This window comes from Lissotriton vulgaris, chromosome 7, assembly GCF_964263255.1.
Source record: "Lissotriton vulgaris chromosome 7, aLisVul1.2, whole genome shotgun sequence".
Taxonomy (NCBI): Eukaryota; Metazoa; Chordata; class Amphibia; order Caudata; family Salamandridae; genus Lissotriton; species Lissotriton vulgaris.
The window spans coordinates 33332086-33350189 of record NC_141695.1 but is presented as its reverse complement, the minus strand read 5'-3'; the positions used below and the strand labels follow the sequence as shown (position 1 = coordinate 33350189).

General features: G+C 42.5%; 1 protein-coding gene across 1 annotated transcript in view; it reads left to right on the top strand.

Moving 5' to 3' along the window:
• LOC147700600 (ephrin type-B receptor 5-like) overlaps positions 1–18104 on the top strand; it is a 276679-nt gene that overhangs the window by 97946 nt on the left and 160629 nt on the right. The window contains exons 4-5 of the mRNA XM_086929705.1: positions 8295–8453; positions 12849–13184. Of these exons, the coding sequence (XP_086785831.1) occupies positions 8295–8453; positions 12849–13184 (495 nt within the window). The remainder of the gene's footprint in view (positions 1–8294; positions 8454–12848; positions 13185–18104) is intronic.

Genomic DNA, 18104 nt, shown 5'->3' with positions numbered 1-18104 from the left:
AAGACCGTAGCAAAGATTTTATAGTCAACATTTAAAATGGAGATTGGCCTATAAGACCCACAGCATGATGCTGGTTTCCCCGGTTTCAGGATCAAAGTTATGAACGCACCATCCCAAGAGACAGGGGGTGGCAATCCTTCCTGAAGGATCTGATTAATTAATATAGTAAGGAAAGGAACAATTGCCTGTTCCAAAGCCCTGTAAATTTCATCCGGAAGACCATCGGGGCCTGGCGCCTTCCCCTTCTTACTACTTAAGACCGCAGCTCTGACCTCCTCCTGAGTGATGATATTATCTAAAGAGGCACGCTGTTCTGAGGTCAGTGAAGGGAGAGAAAGCCCCCTTAACCAATCATCTATACGATCTGCCTAAATATACTTATCTTCATGATAAATAGCTTGAAATAATTGCCGAAAGGTTCTTCTAATGTCATCATCCGCAGAGTAAACCGCATTATCACAAATAATTGAGTCTATGTTATTTCGAACCTGGTCGGTTTTTGCCTTCCAGGCTAATATTTTCCCTGCCCCTTCCCCATACTGGAAATGGACTATTTTACTACCATCCCACCTTTAACGAATGCGTGCATTCAAAACTGAACCCAGGTGTCCCTTTAGAGAGAGTAACTTATTCTGCAGTTCTTGTAGAATATTAGCGGATGTAGCAGAAATCAAATTGATTTCAGCTTGTGTCTTAGCCATCTCAGCTTCAATAGATGACACTTCCTCTCTGTAAAGTATCTTCCTATATGTAACCTTAAAAAAGGCCTTAAAAGAGTCCCACACACATCCTGATGAAGCTGAACCAATGTTGTTATTCATAAAACAGTGGGCTTCAGTTATAAGAATGGTGATATCATCTGGCGACGAGAGTAATGAACGGTCATACAACCAAATTCTGGGGGAAACTTTGGTGAAACAAGTTCCATAAATATAGCTGAATGATTGGAGGAGCTACAGGCTTGGACCGAATCAACCGCTCGCCTTCCTTTCAACCAGACGGGCTTTGTGGCTAACACCGGTACCACAACCAATTTGCTAACGCTAACCGTCTTGATGGATAAAGCGACCTGCCAGCATATCCAGCTGCACTGCTGCTTTGTAGGCTTCAAAGCAGCCTTCTATCGTGTGCCTAGGGCCCAGTTATGGCAGAAACTAAAATTGTGGGGCATTCCACAGCTTCTTCTTCAGGCAATAATTCAACTCCACACGGAAATGTGGATAAGAATTAAGCTAGGCGAAGGCTGCCATGTCTCCAGGAAGATCCAAACTGAAACCGGCGTCAAACAAGGGTGCGTATTGGCCCCACTTCTCTTCAATTTGTTTATATCCGACCTCTTTCCAGTTCTCGACAGTGTAAACTGCCACCCTCCTCAACTTGACGGGACTCGCATCACCCACTTGTTTTACGCCGATGATCTGGTGCTTTTAAGCCACACAAAAGTGTCACTCCAGAGACTACTGGATGAATTGCTACCCTATACTACAAGAAACCATCTAGAGCTCAACCTGTCAATAACTAAAACCATCTCTTTTGGGAAGCAAAAAAGGTCAACAATCAATCAATAGAAAGGTGGTATTTCAGCAAAACAAAGTTAGATTCAACTCACAGTGACAAATACCTGGGCATCTTTCTGGATAGAAGGGGCTCCTTTTTCAAGCACAAAGAAGCATTAAAAATCAAAGCTCTGTCATTAGACGTGGCTGCTGCAAAGTTGGCAAACATATCCCATTTCCTTCAGGCCTCAAACCATACCCAGACCCGATCATTTTTTGGGGGGGATATATCAAAAAATATAGCCCTTCCTATCAAGTTATTTAGTTGCAACCTTCCAAGCTCCAAAAACCACTGGGGCAAATAAGAAACAATTGCCAATGCCAATCCCAGTACTTAAATCCTATGTAACAAGCTGCAAATATATGTGAAAGTCAGGAAAAAAAATCACCTGTGAACTATAAACTTAAAGCTGCGAATACAAGATGAACTGACTTTCAAATCGTATTCTTGAATTTGAAATTATTCTTAAAATTATTACCAGAGCAAGCAAAATTGGCATGCTAAAAAATGATAAAGCGTTGTGCTCAAATTAATTATCAATTTTCATCTCTTGGCCTTAAAGATTCTCAAAACAAGAACTAATGGCCCTGATTTTTCTCAGTGAAAGGTGGCAGCATCCCTCTGCCTCAGAGGAAAATGTTGTAATGTCACTGTCGGGTGGGGCCACTATTGCTAGCCCTGGCATGTTGCTGAACTGAAGTTCATGGTGTAATGACAATTCTATTTATGTATCAGCACTTGTGATCACATCCAAAATATTTTAAATGTGAGTGAAGGAACTGCATTTAAACACATTACTCATCCACCTCATTTTTAATATTCTTTCTACACTTATCCCTCTCCCCAATCCCCATTGCCTGTCCCCTTTGTCTTATACTTTTACATGGCAGCCTTTCCTCCCCTGAGCTATACTCTACGTTCACTGCTTACTGTACCCCCCCCACACCCCCCCCCCCCCCCACCGCGCACACACATCTCAAGCCCGAGACCACCTGCGGCTCTTGACATTTTCAGAGCACTCTGCGGTAATGGCAGGTCGCGCGGAAGACGCGGTCTCTTTGGGTCAGCTGCTCCATAAGGAGAGGAGGGGGGAATTCACAGATCTCAAATGTTCACTGTGTACAAATGGAAGTGTGTCATCCCTGGCAGGCGGCCATGAATGCAAACTGTAGCAGAGAGTGGGCCCACCCTTCCTCCTATTATTGTGCTGCCCTGGAGCTGAAGGCTTTTTTTCTGAATAAACAATTAGTTGTACTGAAACATTTTCAATTATTACCATATATTAAACTCAATGGAATTTTTTGTTATGCTACACTGCATGCAGTGCTTTTGCTGACACACAGCTGGGACCTGCCATTGTGTGCTGAGATTCCCAAGTCCAAGAACAAAAAGCTCATTCAGTCTAGTCTGCTGCTTTTCATTCTGGGATGGTAGATCTGTTCATCCCATTTTAAATACCCTGCTTCCAATGGGCAGGTGTCATTGCATAAAGATTTGTACTGGAGTGTGTACCGCAAGCACAAGTGTCACAGATGACCGTTGCTGCCTCGAGTGTGTGTCACTCTGCAGCTGTTAGTGTTGTGCTAGAACTGCTGTCTTGTGCGAGTGATGACGTCATCAGCAAGGGACTCTTTCTTAATTTGGCGCTGCACAGTTGGTTTTGCGCAGGAGTCCATATTTTGCAGATTATCGGGCTGCACTGTGCTGACAATGTTTAAGTACATCTGATCTTTACAGTTTTCTTAAAATTCCACTTTCTGCAGAGGTACATATAAAAATATGACATAAACTGCTGCAGAAGTCTCACATTTCACACAGATATCCTGGAGAGAAGCACTTGGCAGTATGCACCGCTGTAAACATTTCCAGAGACGTTCTTTAAGTGTGGTTTCAGGATCATCAAGACAGATATTCTTGGAAAATGTAATATTACAGAAGTAGCTGTGACACCAAAATGCAACAAAAGATGACCCCTTATGCACCACTCTGAGCATTGACTCATGCACTTGTCCTCGACCCCACAGACACTGTTCAAGCCTGAATCAAATGATTGGCCAATGCTTTCCCCTTTGCCATAGTAAATAAATAAATGGAGTATACTTGTAAAGCGCACAGCTGCCCTATCTCGGGGCTTCCCGGCGCTGTATAATGCTGTGGAACCCTTCCTGGCTCTCCCTGTGAGAATGCCCTCCTGGGCACCCCCAAGGTGAAGCCAGGCATCCCAGTGTTGTCGGGCCGTTGTGGAGATTAAGCAAGGTATTGCCCAGAGTTGCAGCGTGGGACCCATGATTAGAGTAGGCGCCGAGGCAAGAATTATAAAGCTCACGTTATAAAGCTCAGCGCCACAATGGGGGCGTTCCCACGCAGGGTGGGCGTTACGGCGCATGTGCGCCTCGCAAAAGTGCCTGCGCGAAACCTACAAGATTTCACGCAGGCACTTCCACGACGCTGCTACGTCAATTCCTTACGCCTGCTTCAAGCAGGCGTAAGGACTGATGCAGCATGTTAAGTAGCATGCTGGAGTTGCGACACGCTTGCGACACGACTCCAGCGATGCGCCGCCCTTACATCACGAGATGCGTCATGCATCTGCCATTGTAAATGCGGCGCATCTGCCTTGACGCAAGGGTAGTTTTGCGTCACGCATTTGTTCCGGCGTATCTCTGCTGATATGCAGAGATGGGCCGGAACTCGTAAATATGCCCCTAGTTGGGTAGACATGGCTTGCATGGAATCCTACAGGTGTTTGTACTGGCCATGCTCCAGTAATGCTCCATGTCCATTCATACCCAATGGTTTGGCACACACCAAACCATGCCCACCCTGACAAGTTGTGCTTCATGCTGACTGAGTGTGGTTGGGGGGATATACATAATGCTTGAGACCATGCATAGGCCCAAGGGTCTCCCGGCTGGCTACCAGGACTGATAGGGTAGTGGTCATGTAGGCATGGGTGGGCGGCATGGGTGGGCGGCATGAGTGGGCGGCATGGGTGGGCGGCATGGGTGGGCAGCATGGCTGGCCGGCATGGGTGTCCGGTATGAGTGGGCGGCATGGGTGGGTGGCATGGGTGGGTGGCATGAGTAGGCGGCATGAGTGGGCGGCATGGGTGGGCGGCATGGGTGGGCGGCATGAGTGGGCGTGTCCCGTTATTCATTGCGGCCTTGCCTATGTTCATCCTGTCTGGAAGGGCTGCAGAGTGGAGGCTGAGGAGAACAGCTCTAAACTCATCCTGGACCTCTCGCCCTGCTGCAGGTGCCGCCGACTGCCACTTTATTTGCAGCTAAGGAATTAACTTTTACATTGAAAAACCGTGTTTTGTATTGTTTCACTTTCGTGCATTACTTTATATCACTGCACTGATTGACCTTTATTAGAATTAGTGAATAGATTTTATTTATGATTCAAGAGGAAATTCCGTTATCTTATGTCTCTTATGTGACCCATTATTATTAAGACTGAGTAACAATCTGGTTGATTAAACCATATACAAAATACATTTTTGTACAATGAATATCCTGCACAGAATAATTTTTAAGGATGTTCCTAGATGCGATGGTCTTTGGAAAGGAGACAGAGTGCTTACAAGTACATGGCTAGGGTTGCACAGACCGCTCAAGCTGGGAAGCCAGTCTCTAAACCAGTTTTCCTATTGAGCCTTGTTCATTGCAGCCACTGGAGTTGCATCACTTTACTCTCTTCTTGTTTTAGTGACCCAAGAATCAAGCTGGTTGTCTTGTTCCCCAATACAAGGTTTTACTTGTTGTTATATTTGGAACAACGGTTTGTTCGCCAAGTCATATAGATTAGTGACGCAAAAGAGGTTTCCATGAAGTGTGAGTCCTGAACTGAATTATTTTGAGTTGCTCCCAAATGTGATGATCATGGAAAAGGAGTCACACCAAAGAAAATGGATTTCCCAAGGTTTGGTTAAGCTAAGAAGCTGGGATTGGAACCAAGGGGTCAATAAGATGGTGGTCAGACTTACGTCCGACTGCCATCATATCAGACTTGCTGTCGGTGGTCCTGCCACTGGTATTACAATGCAACTGCCTTCAATGCAATCAAAAAGTGTATCTTTTTGTATTGTGGCATGTGCTGTGGGCTGCAGCACAAGCCGCAGTACAAAAAATACACTTTTAGCATATCCCTGCACTATGTGGTAGGCACATTGCGGGGCCTGCCATATAGTGCAGGGATATGTAGGGGGGCACCATATGGGCCCACCAAAACCCAAAACTAAGGGCCAGGGTAGAAGGGGTGCCCATTATGGGCCCCTAATGTCCCTTTCCACCGGCCAGCAGTGAGGGACATCATAATCCTTATGGCAGTGCCTGGCAGGCTTTGGCACCATGGTTGGGATTCAAGTTGCCTCCGATGGTCTGACAGGCTCCTTAAGTCCATCGGATCCATGGCGGTCAGTCTCCGACGGCAACCCATCTGCCCCCATCCTAATGTAGTGGGCAGAAAACATGGTTACGATAGCGGTGGTATTGCCACCGACGTGCTATCGGTGGCGGTCCCACCGTCATCGTAATCAGGACCCAAGTTCTCTCGTGTTTAATTAAATGGGGGTGACCCTGTGTCCCTCAGAACCTGGGTAATTAATGGTTAAATGAAAATGGTTCTGTCGGGTAACAACACAAATGATTTTCAAATGCTATTAAATGCACTTTACAACACGAAAGGAACCCAACCTCTGACAAAGGCAAAATAAAATCAGTTTCTTGCAATAAATGAAAAGAAGACCTGTACTTGACTTGTTGTATTTGTATATATTCATTCAAAAATACTCTATACAATTAATATGATGACTGTCAACACAATTATTCAAGTGCAAAAAAGTGACAATAGTGAATTGTGATCTAGTGATAAAAAACAGTATGTACAATAATGATGTATAACAAATGCTATTCAATGATGCATTGAATAGCATTTGAAAATCATTTGTGTTGTTACCCGACAGAACCAAGTTCTCTCGGTCACGGCACCACAGCTTCTCACTGGTACATCTTCATGTTTTTGGCCTCTATGGAGAGTATAGCCAGACTAGTCCTGGATTTTGTTTGCCTCTTGCTACCAAGTAGCGTTTTAAGGCAGTCCCTGCCCACTTCCTACTTTCAGAGATGCTTCTTCTCCCTAAGTCTTTTCGATTTTTTCATCGACTACTTGACCTACCTGGTCTGCCATCTCCATCTGTCCTTGACCAAATGCCATTGTGTATTCTAACATATCAGTTTGTATGCAGGCCTAGAATACTTAAGGCCTGATTTATAGCTTGGCAGTATAGATACTCAGTCGCAACATCAATAGAGTATCCATACACCCAAAAATATGGACCGGCCTCCCACCCAATTTACATACAGGGGAACCTTTGGTTAAATCATGGTGTCGACTACTCCGTGTCTCCCTTGATTAAACTCCTCTGCCTCCCAGACGGAGTAAGGTCTGTCAGAGGTTTATCTCAAATTACACCCTAATAATTTATATGGGCAGAAATAGAGGTCAGTTTTTCCTGCCAGTCACCTCCAGGAAAACCCTGGTGGAAAGGGGCAGTGAAAAATATAATATGCTTCCATCCCAATGGGAGAATACTCTCATGGTGAGAGCAATGTTGTCTTTTTTATTTTTAAAAAGAAATCCCGCTTTGGGATTTTATTTTTTAATCTAAAAAAGAAAATAGTTTGCCCTACAGCTCCATTTTGCTTGGCAAAGCCATGCCTCAAACTGAAAAAAACCTTGACCACGGTTCCGGGCAATGCTTTTAGAAATAACCACCAAATTGGTGGTCATTTTATAATTTGGTGGGTGGAGGTACTGTCAAAGCAAGAAAGTAAGGGCCAGATGTAGGTGGCCAAATACCGGTCGGTAACGGCCGATTTCGACCGTTACCGACCGGTATTTGGAGTATCAGATGTAGGGGGCCTTAAAATTGCTGATTCTGTAAATTTACAGAATCGGTAAATTTACCGATTCTGTAAATTACCGAATCTGTAAATTTACCGAATCGGTAGCTTGTGATGTAGGTGGCACTGAAAACAGTGCCACAGATCCTTCAGAATTCATTATTTACCATCAAATACTATTTGATGGTAAATAACGAATTCCTGTGTACATGCGCATCTGTGCATGTCCACCTGTGCCCTAAGGGCATGTATGTGTGTCACATGGCACACAAGCCTGAATCAGGGATGCAACAGGGTGTCAAAGTGACACCCTTTCCCCCTTGTCAATTCGGTAATTTTACTGAATCAGTATTTACCGATTCGGTAATTGCCATTGGTTCCTATGGGCCTCAAGTCCCATAGGAACCAATGGCAATTACTGAATCAGTAAATGCCTGTTCAGTAATTACCGAATGTTACAGATTTGTTAAATAATTCGGTAAAAATACCTACATAGCATTAACCGATTTGTAAATACCAAATCGGTAAAATTCAGTATTTACGAATCGGTAAATACTAATTACCTACCTCGGGCCTTAAATTACTAAATTGCCCTTACTGCCAGACCTCCATCAGCCAAATTATAAATCAGACACTTGCTGTCACTTGTCATACCTCCCCTTCTCCAATTTATTAGTAAATCTGATCTTAGCATTTTGTTCTGTTGGTTACTTTACACTTCTCAGACTTTGTTGCTTTTTTCCAATCTTGGTTTTAAGTACATTTATGATAAATATTATGCCTCACACATTTCTGTTCAAGTAAATATTTATTTCCAATTATTTTTTTCAGCTTGTGCTTCTGGTACATACAAGATGTCGGCAGGGGAGACTTCCAAATGCGAACCATGCCCACGTCACAGTTACACACACAATACTGCCTCCACAGTGTGCATTTGCCAAAATGGATTTTACCGAACGACTACAGAATCCCCGAAGGATCCTTGCACCGGTAAGGCACAATTTGAGAACTCTGTGGGGGCCATGATGCATGTGAAGCTCACTGCTGTGATGTGGCAGCAGTGAGTAAGCAGATTGTGAGAAGTCTGTTATTGATCGTACTCTGGTATGGGGTCAACACTTAATATAGGGATTTATAGATTGATAGTAGTTAATCAATCAAAAATAAATCTTTATTTCACTAAATTCGATTACCTCTAAAGTGAAAAAGAGTACATAAAATACATTTTACAGCTTATGTGATATTAAAAACTGAAACCATTTACATAGTATTAGAATAAAAGTGATACAATCAATAAATACATCTAAAATCTCTTAACATCATCATGAGGACGGAAACTAAACCATTCTTAAAAGCCATACCTTTAAATCCATGTACACAGTGCTCCTGCAATAGTCACCCATCTATAGCTCTCTGAGCTCCCCTGTTCTTCAAGGCAGCCCTCAAACATGAGGTCAGGGAGTAACATACCAAGATTACCAGCATTTGGAGTAAATAGAGGGTGGGTCGACATCGTCTAAAGTTGTATTTTTGCAAAATTGGTATTTATAAATCTTTTCCTTTGGATTGGTAGCAGTCAATAACGGAGCTGTTTTCCATCAATTTGATTCCAGTGACATTGTAAATGTGTGTGAAGCTCATAGAGACAAGAAGCTCACTTGCAACCTCTGCTCCTATGCGTCTCCAGCGCAGTGAATAACCAAGTTTCAAATCTGGTATTATTGATAATGTATTCCAATGAAAACCAAACTCACCACATAGATTGCTGGCTGGGTAGTGACCAATAATGTGACATGGGAGGCAAAGAAAGAAAGCTTGAGGTGCCTATAAACCCAGAGCTGGTAAGCTCCAAATGAACGACAACTGTCCCATCTGCCATTGTATGTTGTGTATACGACTCAGTCACAACCATCTACTTGTTGGATGACCCGCATCAATTAGCTTAGTTGAGAGGAGAAGTAATGGGGGATTGTTGTGGCCAGTCACATAAAAATATGTGACTCGCCACAACTAATAAATAAATACATGAACTTCCTTGGCGATCTCCTGTTCATTCGTCACAGCAATTTGGCGACGATTGGCAGCTCTGGAGTTTGTAAACACATGGAGGGGTGGGGAGAAAGAAACTCGATACAGACAAAGACAAAGGGCTGTGAAAAATAAAACTGATTTAGAATTTTTGTGTGAGTGAGGGCAGTTTTTTAAAATCATTTTTATTTTTCACAGCCCTTTGTCTTCGTCTGTATCGAGTTTCTTTCTCCCAACCCCTCCATGTGTTTACATTGTTGATTAGGGGGTTTGGGGTGGTGGAGTTTATTTGTTGACCCTCTCCCCTCCTTTGTGATAAATGAAGCTCTGGAGTTTGGTCATCACACGTGCATTACTGGTTCATCACAACACGCCTTCTTACAGGAAAGAGGTTTTTTTTCTCTACCAAAATACATAACAATGCGGTTTGGTTACTAAAGTAAGGAAGTAAGGAGAATAACTTTGGTTACTGTGAATTTATATTACATATTCTTTTGTCCACTAATTCAATGGTGATGCACACACCTGATGAGCACATCTGCATTTATTAAAATCTGTCTGGATTATTTATTTTCACATTTGTTTGATTTCTCAAGGCTCACACAGTTCTGCTATTATTCAGAAGGATAATGGCGTCATGCAAACGGTGATTCTTCCTCTCCCTTTCTGGAGTTGCCTGATGAACCTATTATTGCTTGGAAAGATTGGTATAGATCATTTTTATTTTTTTATTTTTTTATTTTCAGATTGAAATAAATTTAGGAGCGATTGATGGCTTACGATTTTGTGCAGAAAGGAAAACATTTATTTTAGAACACTGTTTGGGCAGAGAAGGTCAATGTATTTTTGAACACTTACCTATTTGTACGCCACCTGAAGTAGAAGAATTTGATGAATTTCAGGAGGCTGTTCTAAGATTAGAGAAAAGATTTGATACTCAAAAGTGTTTTGTTGTCAGACGCTTTAAATTTTCTCTAGAGAATAAAAGCAGGATTCATCAGTAGAATCTTATGTGACTGCATTAAGAATTTTAGCAGCCAATTGCGAATTTCAGAAGTTTACTGAGCAACCTATATGGGGCTAATTAGTAGTTAAGTGTCAGAATAAGACTATCCAGGAGAAATTGTTATCTTTTAAAAAGTTATCGCTTTCTGAAGCGATTGATGCAGCATCTATGTGAGGCTTCAAAAGCCAAAGTAAAGATGTTAAGGAAACACACAGAAGAGACAATGTTGGCAGTAAAGACTAAATCACAAAATAGCAAAGTTATGACCTCTAAGTTTCATTTTATGGAGGGTCTAATATCCAATAGCAAATTCTGTGCTTGTTTTTATCATGGATCTACCTGTCATGCAGCTAATTTCAAGTTATGTTCTGCAGTTAAGAAAATGTGCAGTTTGTGTGGTTCAATGGGACATTATGCAAAAGTCTGAATGAAAAGAAGCCTTCAAGTAAATGAAATATTTGACTGTACAGAAGAGGATGCATTGCAAACAAGTCTGTCTGGTACTAAATATAACTTCTACGTACAATGATGCCTGCGAAAATCCCACTGCTGTCATAGGAATATGGAATAAAGTTATCCAATTGTTGATGGATTCATGAGCCAGAGTGTCTATTATCACTTATCATACATTCGAACAGCTATGGAAAGATGAGCGATTGGAAGGTCCTGATATCAAAACAGAGTCTTTTCTAGGACCCACATTTTATCTTTTTGGTTATTTTGTACCCACGATTTGTTTTCAGAATGTGTGTTTCCCTGGTAAAATATATGTCACCTTTCAAGGGTAGAATATCTTAGGTTGGGTACATCAAGTCATGCTAGATATAGTGCTTTTACCAGGCAAAAGTAGAAAATATTGTGATTTTCTGAACTCTCTCATGAAATGTTACAGCAACATACCAATAGTAGTGTTAATTTATTGCAGGTTGCAAATGTTGATATTAATTTTAGTGCTCAACTTCAACAGCTACTTAAAAAATATGATGTTTGCTGTGAAAATAAGCTAGGTGTACTAAAAAATGTTGAATTGAATATTAAACTTAAAGAGTAATGTCACAACGGTTAAGCACAAGTTAAGGAATGTTCTCTTAAGTATTAGAAGTGAACTATCCAAAGCTTTGCAAGATTAAGGTGTAATTGAACCAGTGGATAGTTCACCTTGGCTTTCTCCCATTGTCATAGTCAAGACAAAGAACAAAGAGTTGCACATTCGTATTGATCTTAGGTCTTTGAATATGAACATTTGGGAGGATGCCCACCCATTACCTAGAATTGAAGAGTTGATGGTAAAACTTAGTGGTGCAAAAGTTTTCTTTAAGTTTGATTTAAAGTATGCTCACCATCAGATTTTCTTAACTGAATCCTCAAGACACCTTGCTGTATTTGTCACTCCAGATAGTATTTTTCATTTTTGATGGATGCCATTTGGTTTGGCATCTGCTGCATCAGTTTTTCCGAGGGTTATGGAACAAATTTTAGGTGATATAGAAGGTGTTCTTATTTTTCAAGATGATGTATTAGTAGCGAGTGCAAATCAAGATGAACATATCTACAAGCTAAATGCAGTGTTGAGAAAATCAATGTCAATGGTTTGAGGTTAAGACAAGACAAATGTAGATTTGTGCAAGTTCAGTTGGAGTATTTGGGGCACATTATGAGTACAGATTGCATCCCTCCTAAACCAGGTTTAGTTAGGCCTATTGAAGATGCTCCTGAACCTTGTAACAGAGAATAGGTTAGGTCCTATATTGGTCTATGTGAATCTCCCCAGGGTTGTTACTGCTTCAAAATAAACACATGAACTTACTTGGCTGTCACCTTGTTCATTCGTTACAGCTGGGATACACATAAAACATGCAGTTCCTGCGACCTCCCTACCTTCTTCAATCTCCTAAATGCTGTGCATTAAAACTTGAATACCTGACCTTCAGCAACACTCCAATACTTCCCACTGCCCTTCTGTATCATAAATCACTTTAAAAAAAAAAACTTTCACACTTCACCCTTCCTCACCTCCCTCTGTAGTTAACCTCTCAATAAACTGACGTTTCACCTTTAATTCTATCTCTGTCCAACACCCACTTTTAGCCTTCTCCATTATTGTGATGTCTTTACAGCAAACAATATGGATTTGAACCAACTCCTTATTCGTAATGGCATTTTCCTATGGAACCCACACACACAATGGAAAGTAGAGAACAAGATAGAATTGTGTGAACATAAAACATGAAAACTGTGATAAGAGAAAGGACCTACAATGGTTGGATCACTGCAGATAAAGGGAATGTTTAGGTAGAGTGCATTGTTTGCTTTGATGACAGCATTGATTGGTCTTTCTTGTTCTTTCACAGGTCCTCCTTCTGCACCACGTAACGCTTACTATGAACTGCATGGTTCTGGTGTAATGCTAACATGGCAGCTTCCCAAGTACCTAGGTGGCCGGAAGGAAGTATTTTTCAATGTCATTTGCAAAGTGTGTCCTTCTGGGGTGAGCGCCTGTATTCGCTGCAGTGATGGCATACAGTTTGAACCACATCAGGTGGGCCTGTCAGAGACTCGGGTCCTCGTGTCCAATCTCCTGACTCGTGTGCTGTACACTTTTGAAATCCAGGCTGTAAATGAGGTGACAGAACTTGGGGACGAGTATCCTCAGTTTACCTTGGTGAACGTCAGCACCAGCCAATCAGGTGAGGCCAGTACTTAACTATTTGTTTTTTTTACAATGTATACTTCATGCTTATGTAGTGAGCAATGGCTTACCAATCAAGCACAAATGTATCACTTTAAGGTTGTTAACTTTTTGTAAGGATGCTAGATTAAGAGTTGAGTTTGAAACAGGCACCATGTCTTTGAAGCCAACTATAAAATGATGAGGTTTTCTCTTAGTTCTCCATCTTTTAGGGAAAAAAATGTGTCTTTATTTCTGATATCCTTGGCACCACTAGGAGTTAAGTACATTGTACTGCCAGGAACAAAAAACTACTCTCCTCACAACACCCTTAGTCAATCAAAGAAGATACATCAAATATATTGTGAGCAAAAATGCTGCTAAATAAAGGTCTCCAAAAAAGCACTAACACTTTTTTGAGTAAAGCACACCAAGGATCAGTTGATGAGAATGCAGATGAAACCATAGTGGAGGTGTTGGTTACCAGCAGCCTGAATGTGGTTCATTGGCTGCTGAGAATAATGTTCAGCCGGTTACAGATTAGCAACAACCCACACTGAAATTGATCCATATGTATGACAAGTCAATTTAAACTTTAATATGGTTTGGAACTCCAACGGAGGTCCACATAACACAGTATCAATGATAAAAACAACAATACATAAAACATTTTAAATTTCAATATTATTAAATATGGCTCCTTCCAAATAACACATGACTGACAATTTGTGTGGTCAAACAACCAACTTCTTTAATACATATTCAACAGGTATCTACATAATTAAAATAATAAGACTTGTCACAAACCATTTTGTTTGGAGGAAACATTAGACAATTTCGAGCCTCCAATACAGTTCAATAAATATAAAAAAAATACTGGCCTTAGAAAGTGAAGATGTGCATTAAGCAATTTAGAAATCTTGAAACAAGCCATTTCAGTAGATCGACTCATTGAGCACCTCTAAGACGCTGATACGGATAATGTTATTTTAAAGAAAGCAGTGGCCTTCGAAAGTGACATTGTGCCAAGTCCAACACTAAATGTGCAAATGTTACATGCTTTGGTCTTACGTATACAACTGGCAAAACAGATCAATATGTGTCCAAAAACAAAGGCCTTAAAAAGTGACAATGTACATTGATCAACATCGGAATAAAAAACCTGAAAGATCCTATTAAAAGCCATTTCATTAGGTGTGAACATTAAACATGTGCATTACCGGACATGTGACTATTGCAAGATTCAGATCTTGAATATGTAGCTGGCAAAATTCACAGATTCTCTCATTTTTTAGGGGCTCTATACGAAACCCCATCCCCCGTAGCCTGGATATTTTTGTTAATATCATTTTTTGGGGAGGAGGGAGGGCTGAGCGCACCCCTCCTCCCCCCTCCTCCCGGCCATTTTCGGCCTCGGGAACCCCATCCCCCAGGGCTTGACCATTTGTTTTATTTTTAAAGGAGGGGGACCCCATCCCCCGGGCATGCCCAGGTCGTTGGGAACCCCGGGGGGAGCCCCAAGGCTCTGTGGTCCCTGCCGGCTCCCCGCCACCTGCAGGAGCCGTATTGCTTCTGGACAAAGGGAGCGGCTAACATGCAGCTCCCTTTGCTCAATAGCAATTCTGCTTCGCTTTGCATGAAGCCAGAGCTGGAGCCAGCCCTGTGGGGTGGCGGTCCCCAGGGCCATGGAGGGCTCCTTGGGGGAGGGCCAAGCGGCCCCCCTCACATCATCTGTGATGCCCTGGGAGGTGGTGGTCACTAGGGCCAGGTCTGCAACCGACCCCCGCATATAATTAATGTATGCCATGGGGAGGTGGTGGTCCCAAGGGTGTGTGGGGGAGCTTGAGTCCCCCCACGCTGTATTTTTTAAACATAGCCCTGGGAAATGGCAGCCCGGTGGCTGCAGGTGGCGCATGATGCCCCACATTTAATAACTATAGCCCCGGGAGGTGGCAGCCCCCGGGGCTGCCTGGGAGGGGTAGGACCCCCCCACACATTTTTTTTTAAATAAAACCCCAGGGATGTAGTGGTTCCCGGGCAGCAGGGTCTTGAAGGCCCCTGCATCATAATTTGGCATTGCCTCCGGGACCTGACCCACCCGTGGACTTAAAAGAAACGAAGCTTGGGAGACGTTGCTTTGTTTTTGGGTTTTTTTTCACCGAGCAACCAGTGCATATCCTGCCAAAAATTACCAAAGAAAATACTTATTTTTGCCCTGTATGACCCCATGAGCAGGCCCAGGGGGTCAGGGTGTTTCTACCCTGCCCCCTTTTTTTGTTTTTCAATCCATTTTTGTACCTTCTTTCTTGTGAGTCGGATCAACCAAGTCACAAGATGGTTGCGTACACTTCCTGGTTGGAACTGTTGGAAGCCAATCAGATTGCAGGCTCAAGATCAGAATGGTTCCCGGATACTCCGCGGGGATAGTTGTATATCTGAAAAATTTTTGAATTTCTAAGGAACTACAGAATGGATTTACACCATTTAACAAAAAGAGTGCTTTCTTGACCAAGAGCTACCTTTTTGCCAAATTTGGTGTAATTCCGTTCAAAAGTTCGGGCTGTAGCCATGTCTAAATTTCCCTAAGGAAATTAGCATGTAGAAAACACGATGTTTTCCTATGGAAAATAACATGTAGAAAACACATTTTGGGACCTCCCCTTTTTCTCGACCACCGCTTGACGAATCACCCCAAAACTTTTAACAAAGGAGCTGACCTGACTGCCCCATTAGTTTTCAGAATTCCGCAGAGATTCGTCAAACAGTGCTGAAGATATTGGCAAACGAAAAAATGCTTTTTGAATAGAAACAAGGTCATTACTATAACTACCTACTGGCGAACGCCAGTAGTTTACATATATATATGTATATATTGGCGCACAAGTCCAAATAATGGTAATTCTACCCGCTTTATTCCGTAATTAAACTGCCAGCACGAACACTTTCTCTTACGTGTTTCGACTTTACACATAAGCCTAGATCACAAGTGAGCTGATTTATGTTGCCAACCACGTGCCTTTGAGTTCGGGCTGCCTTAATTTACCAGAATGCACTTTAAAATGTAAATGCTTGTCTCAGCTGCAGTGAAATGTTATAATCATGCTCCATTGTGTCTTTTTATCATTGCAGTCATCAAAATATATAATTTTCAAAAATACATTTCACATAAGTTCTTTCGCAATACGATGTCTAATTACAAGGCTGAAATGCACTTTTAAAAATTATATTTTTGATTGTGACTGCATAACATAACCTAACACAGAGACTTTTGAGAATGGATGAAATTGTTTACTTTAGTGAATGTAGGCTGTTGTGTCTCTTTGATGATGCCACAGGCCTTCCAGTGGGCCAACCTATTAAGAATGAACTCTCGTGAGACTGTGTCTGGATTCCCTGCATAGAATAGGCTCAAAACCTTTGTGTTAACTAGATCTGGATGAAAAGTAAATAATGCATACTTAATTTGCGCATTTTTGGAATTTTGCATTATGCTTGTTATGCCATTAAGCCATGTGACATAACTATTCGACCCTTCATGGCAAGATTATGCCACTGAAGGGCAGGAGCAATGTGAAAACCCCAAACTCAATCAGATGTTGTTCATGGTAATTATGTTTTTCCATACTTACATAAAAAATGTATAGAAGGACGAATTTCAGTTACAAAGACAATTTACTCTAAAATATGTCATTAAGGGCCACATGTAGGTAGCCAAATACCGGTCAGTAACGGCCGAAAATCGGTAAATTTGCTGTTACCGACCGGTATTTCGCTTTTTGCAATGTAGGTGGCTAAAAATAAGGATTCGGTAATTTACCGAATCGTTAATTTTAGGAATCAGCAAATTACCGACTCCTTAAGATACTGAATCGATAAATTACCGAATCCTTAATGTAGAGAGCACTCAAGTGAGTGAATTGTTGGGTTAAGGATTCGGTATTTGCCACCAACAACAAGTTGGTGGTAAATATCGAAAAACACATGCACGATTCAGGGGTGCAACAGGGTGTCAATGTGACACCCTGCCACCCTTGAATGTGTTCCCCCTGTTACCGATTAGGTATTTACCGAATCGGTAATAGTGAATGGCTTCCCATTCATTCCTATGGGCCTCCAGGCCCATAGGAATGAATAGGAATTACCGAATCAGTGAATACCCATTCGGTAATACCGATTAATACCGAATCGGTAATATTTACCGAATTTTTAGCTACATGCTATTTACCAATTCTGAAATACCGAATTGGTAAAATTCGGTATTTTAGAATCGGTAAATAGACCCTCCCTCGCCCCTCCCCCTCCTCTATCCATATATGAAAGATGCATTCTCGCTCAGCGTCCACGCGCAGCGTTCGCGCCCCATGCGCGCCAAAGGTGCGCCAAAGGTAAGCCCGTCTACGCCCGTCCGCGCCTGGACTGCGCCCAGCGCCTGTCCCCCTGGTCCCCGCCACTCCCAACCCACTAGAGTCACATATGATGCCGCAACTCTCCTCGCCCTCAACCCCGGACGCACACCACAATGCTGCGAAGCCACACCAGGACGTACCCATGGCCCATTCGCCTGCCTCTCCTGCAAGTTCAATTGCTTCAGGACCCTCACCAAACCCACTTCCTCCACACACACCTCCGAACCCAACCGCCTGAAATGCATCCTACTGAACACCCGCTCGGTCCACAGACATGCTACAGAACTCTGGAACCTAATCGACACTGCGTCACCTGACATCGCCTTCCTTACTGAAACATGGATGAACGCATCTTCTGCTCCCGACATCGCCATAGCCATACCGGACACCTACAAGATTATTCGAAAAGACCGCACCAATCAAACTGGAGGAGGCATCGCCATCGTCCACAGAAACACCATCAAAATCACAACCAGCTCCGACAACAATCTTGCAACCGCCGAACACCTCCACTTCCAGATCCACACCGATCC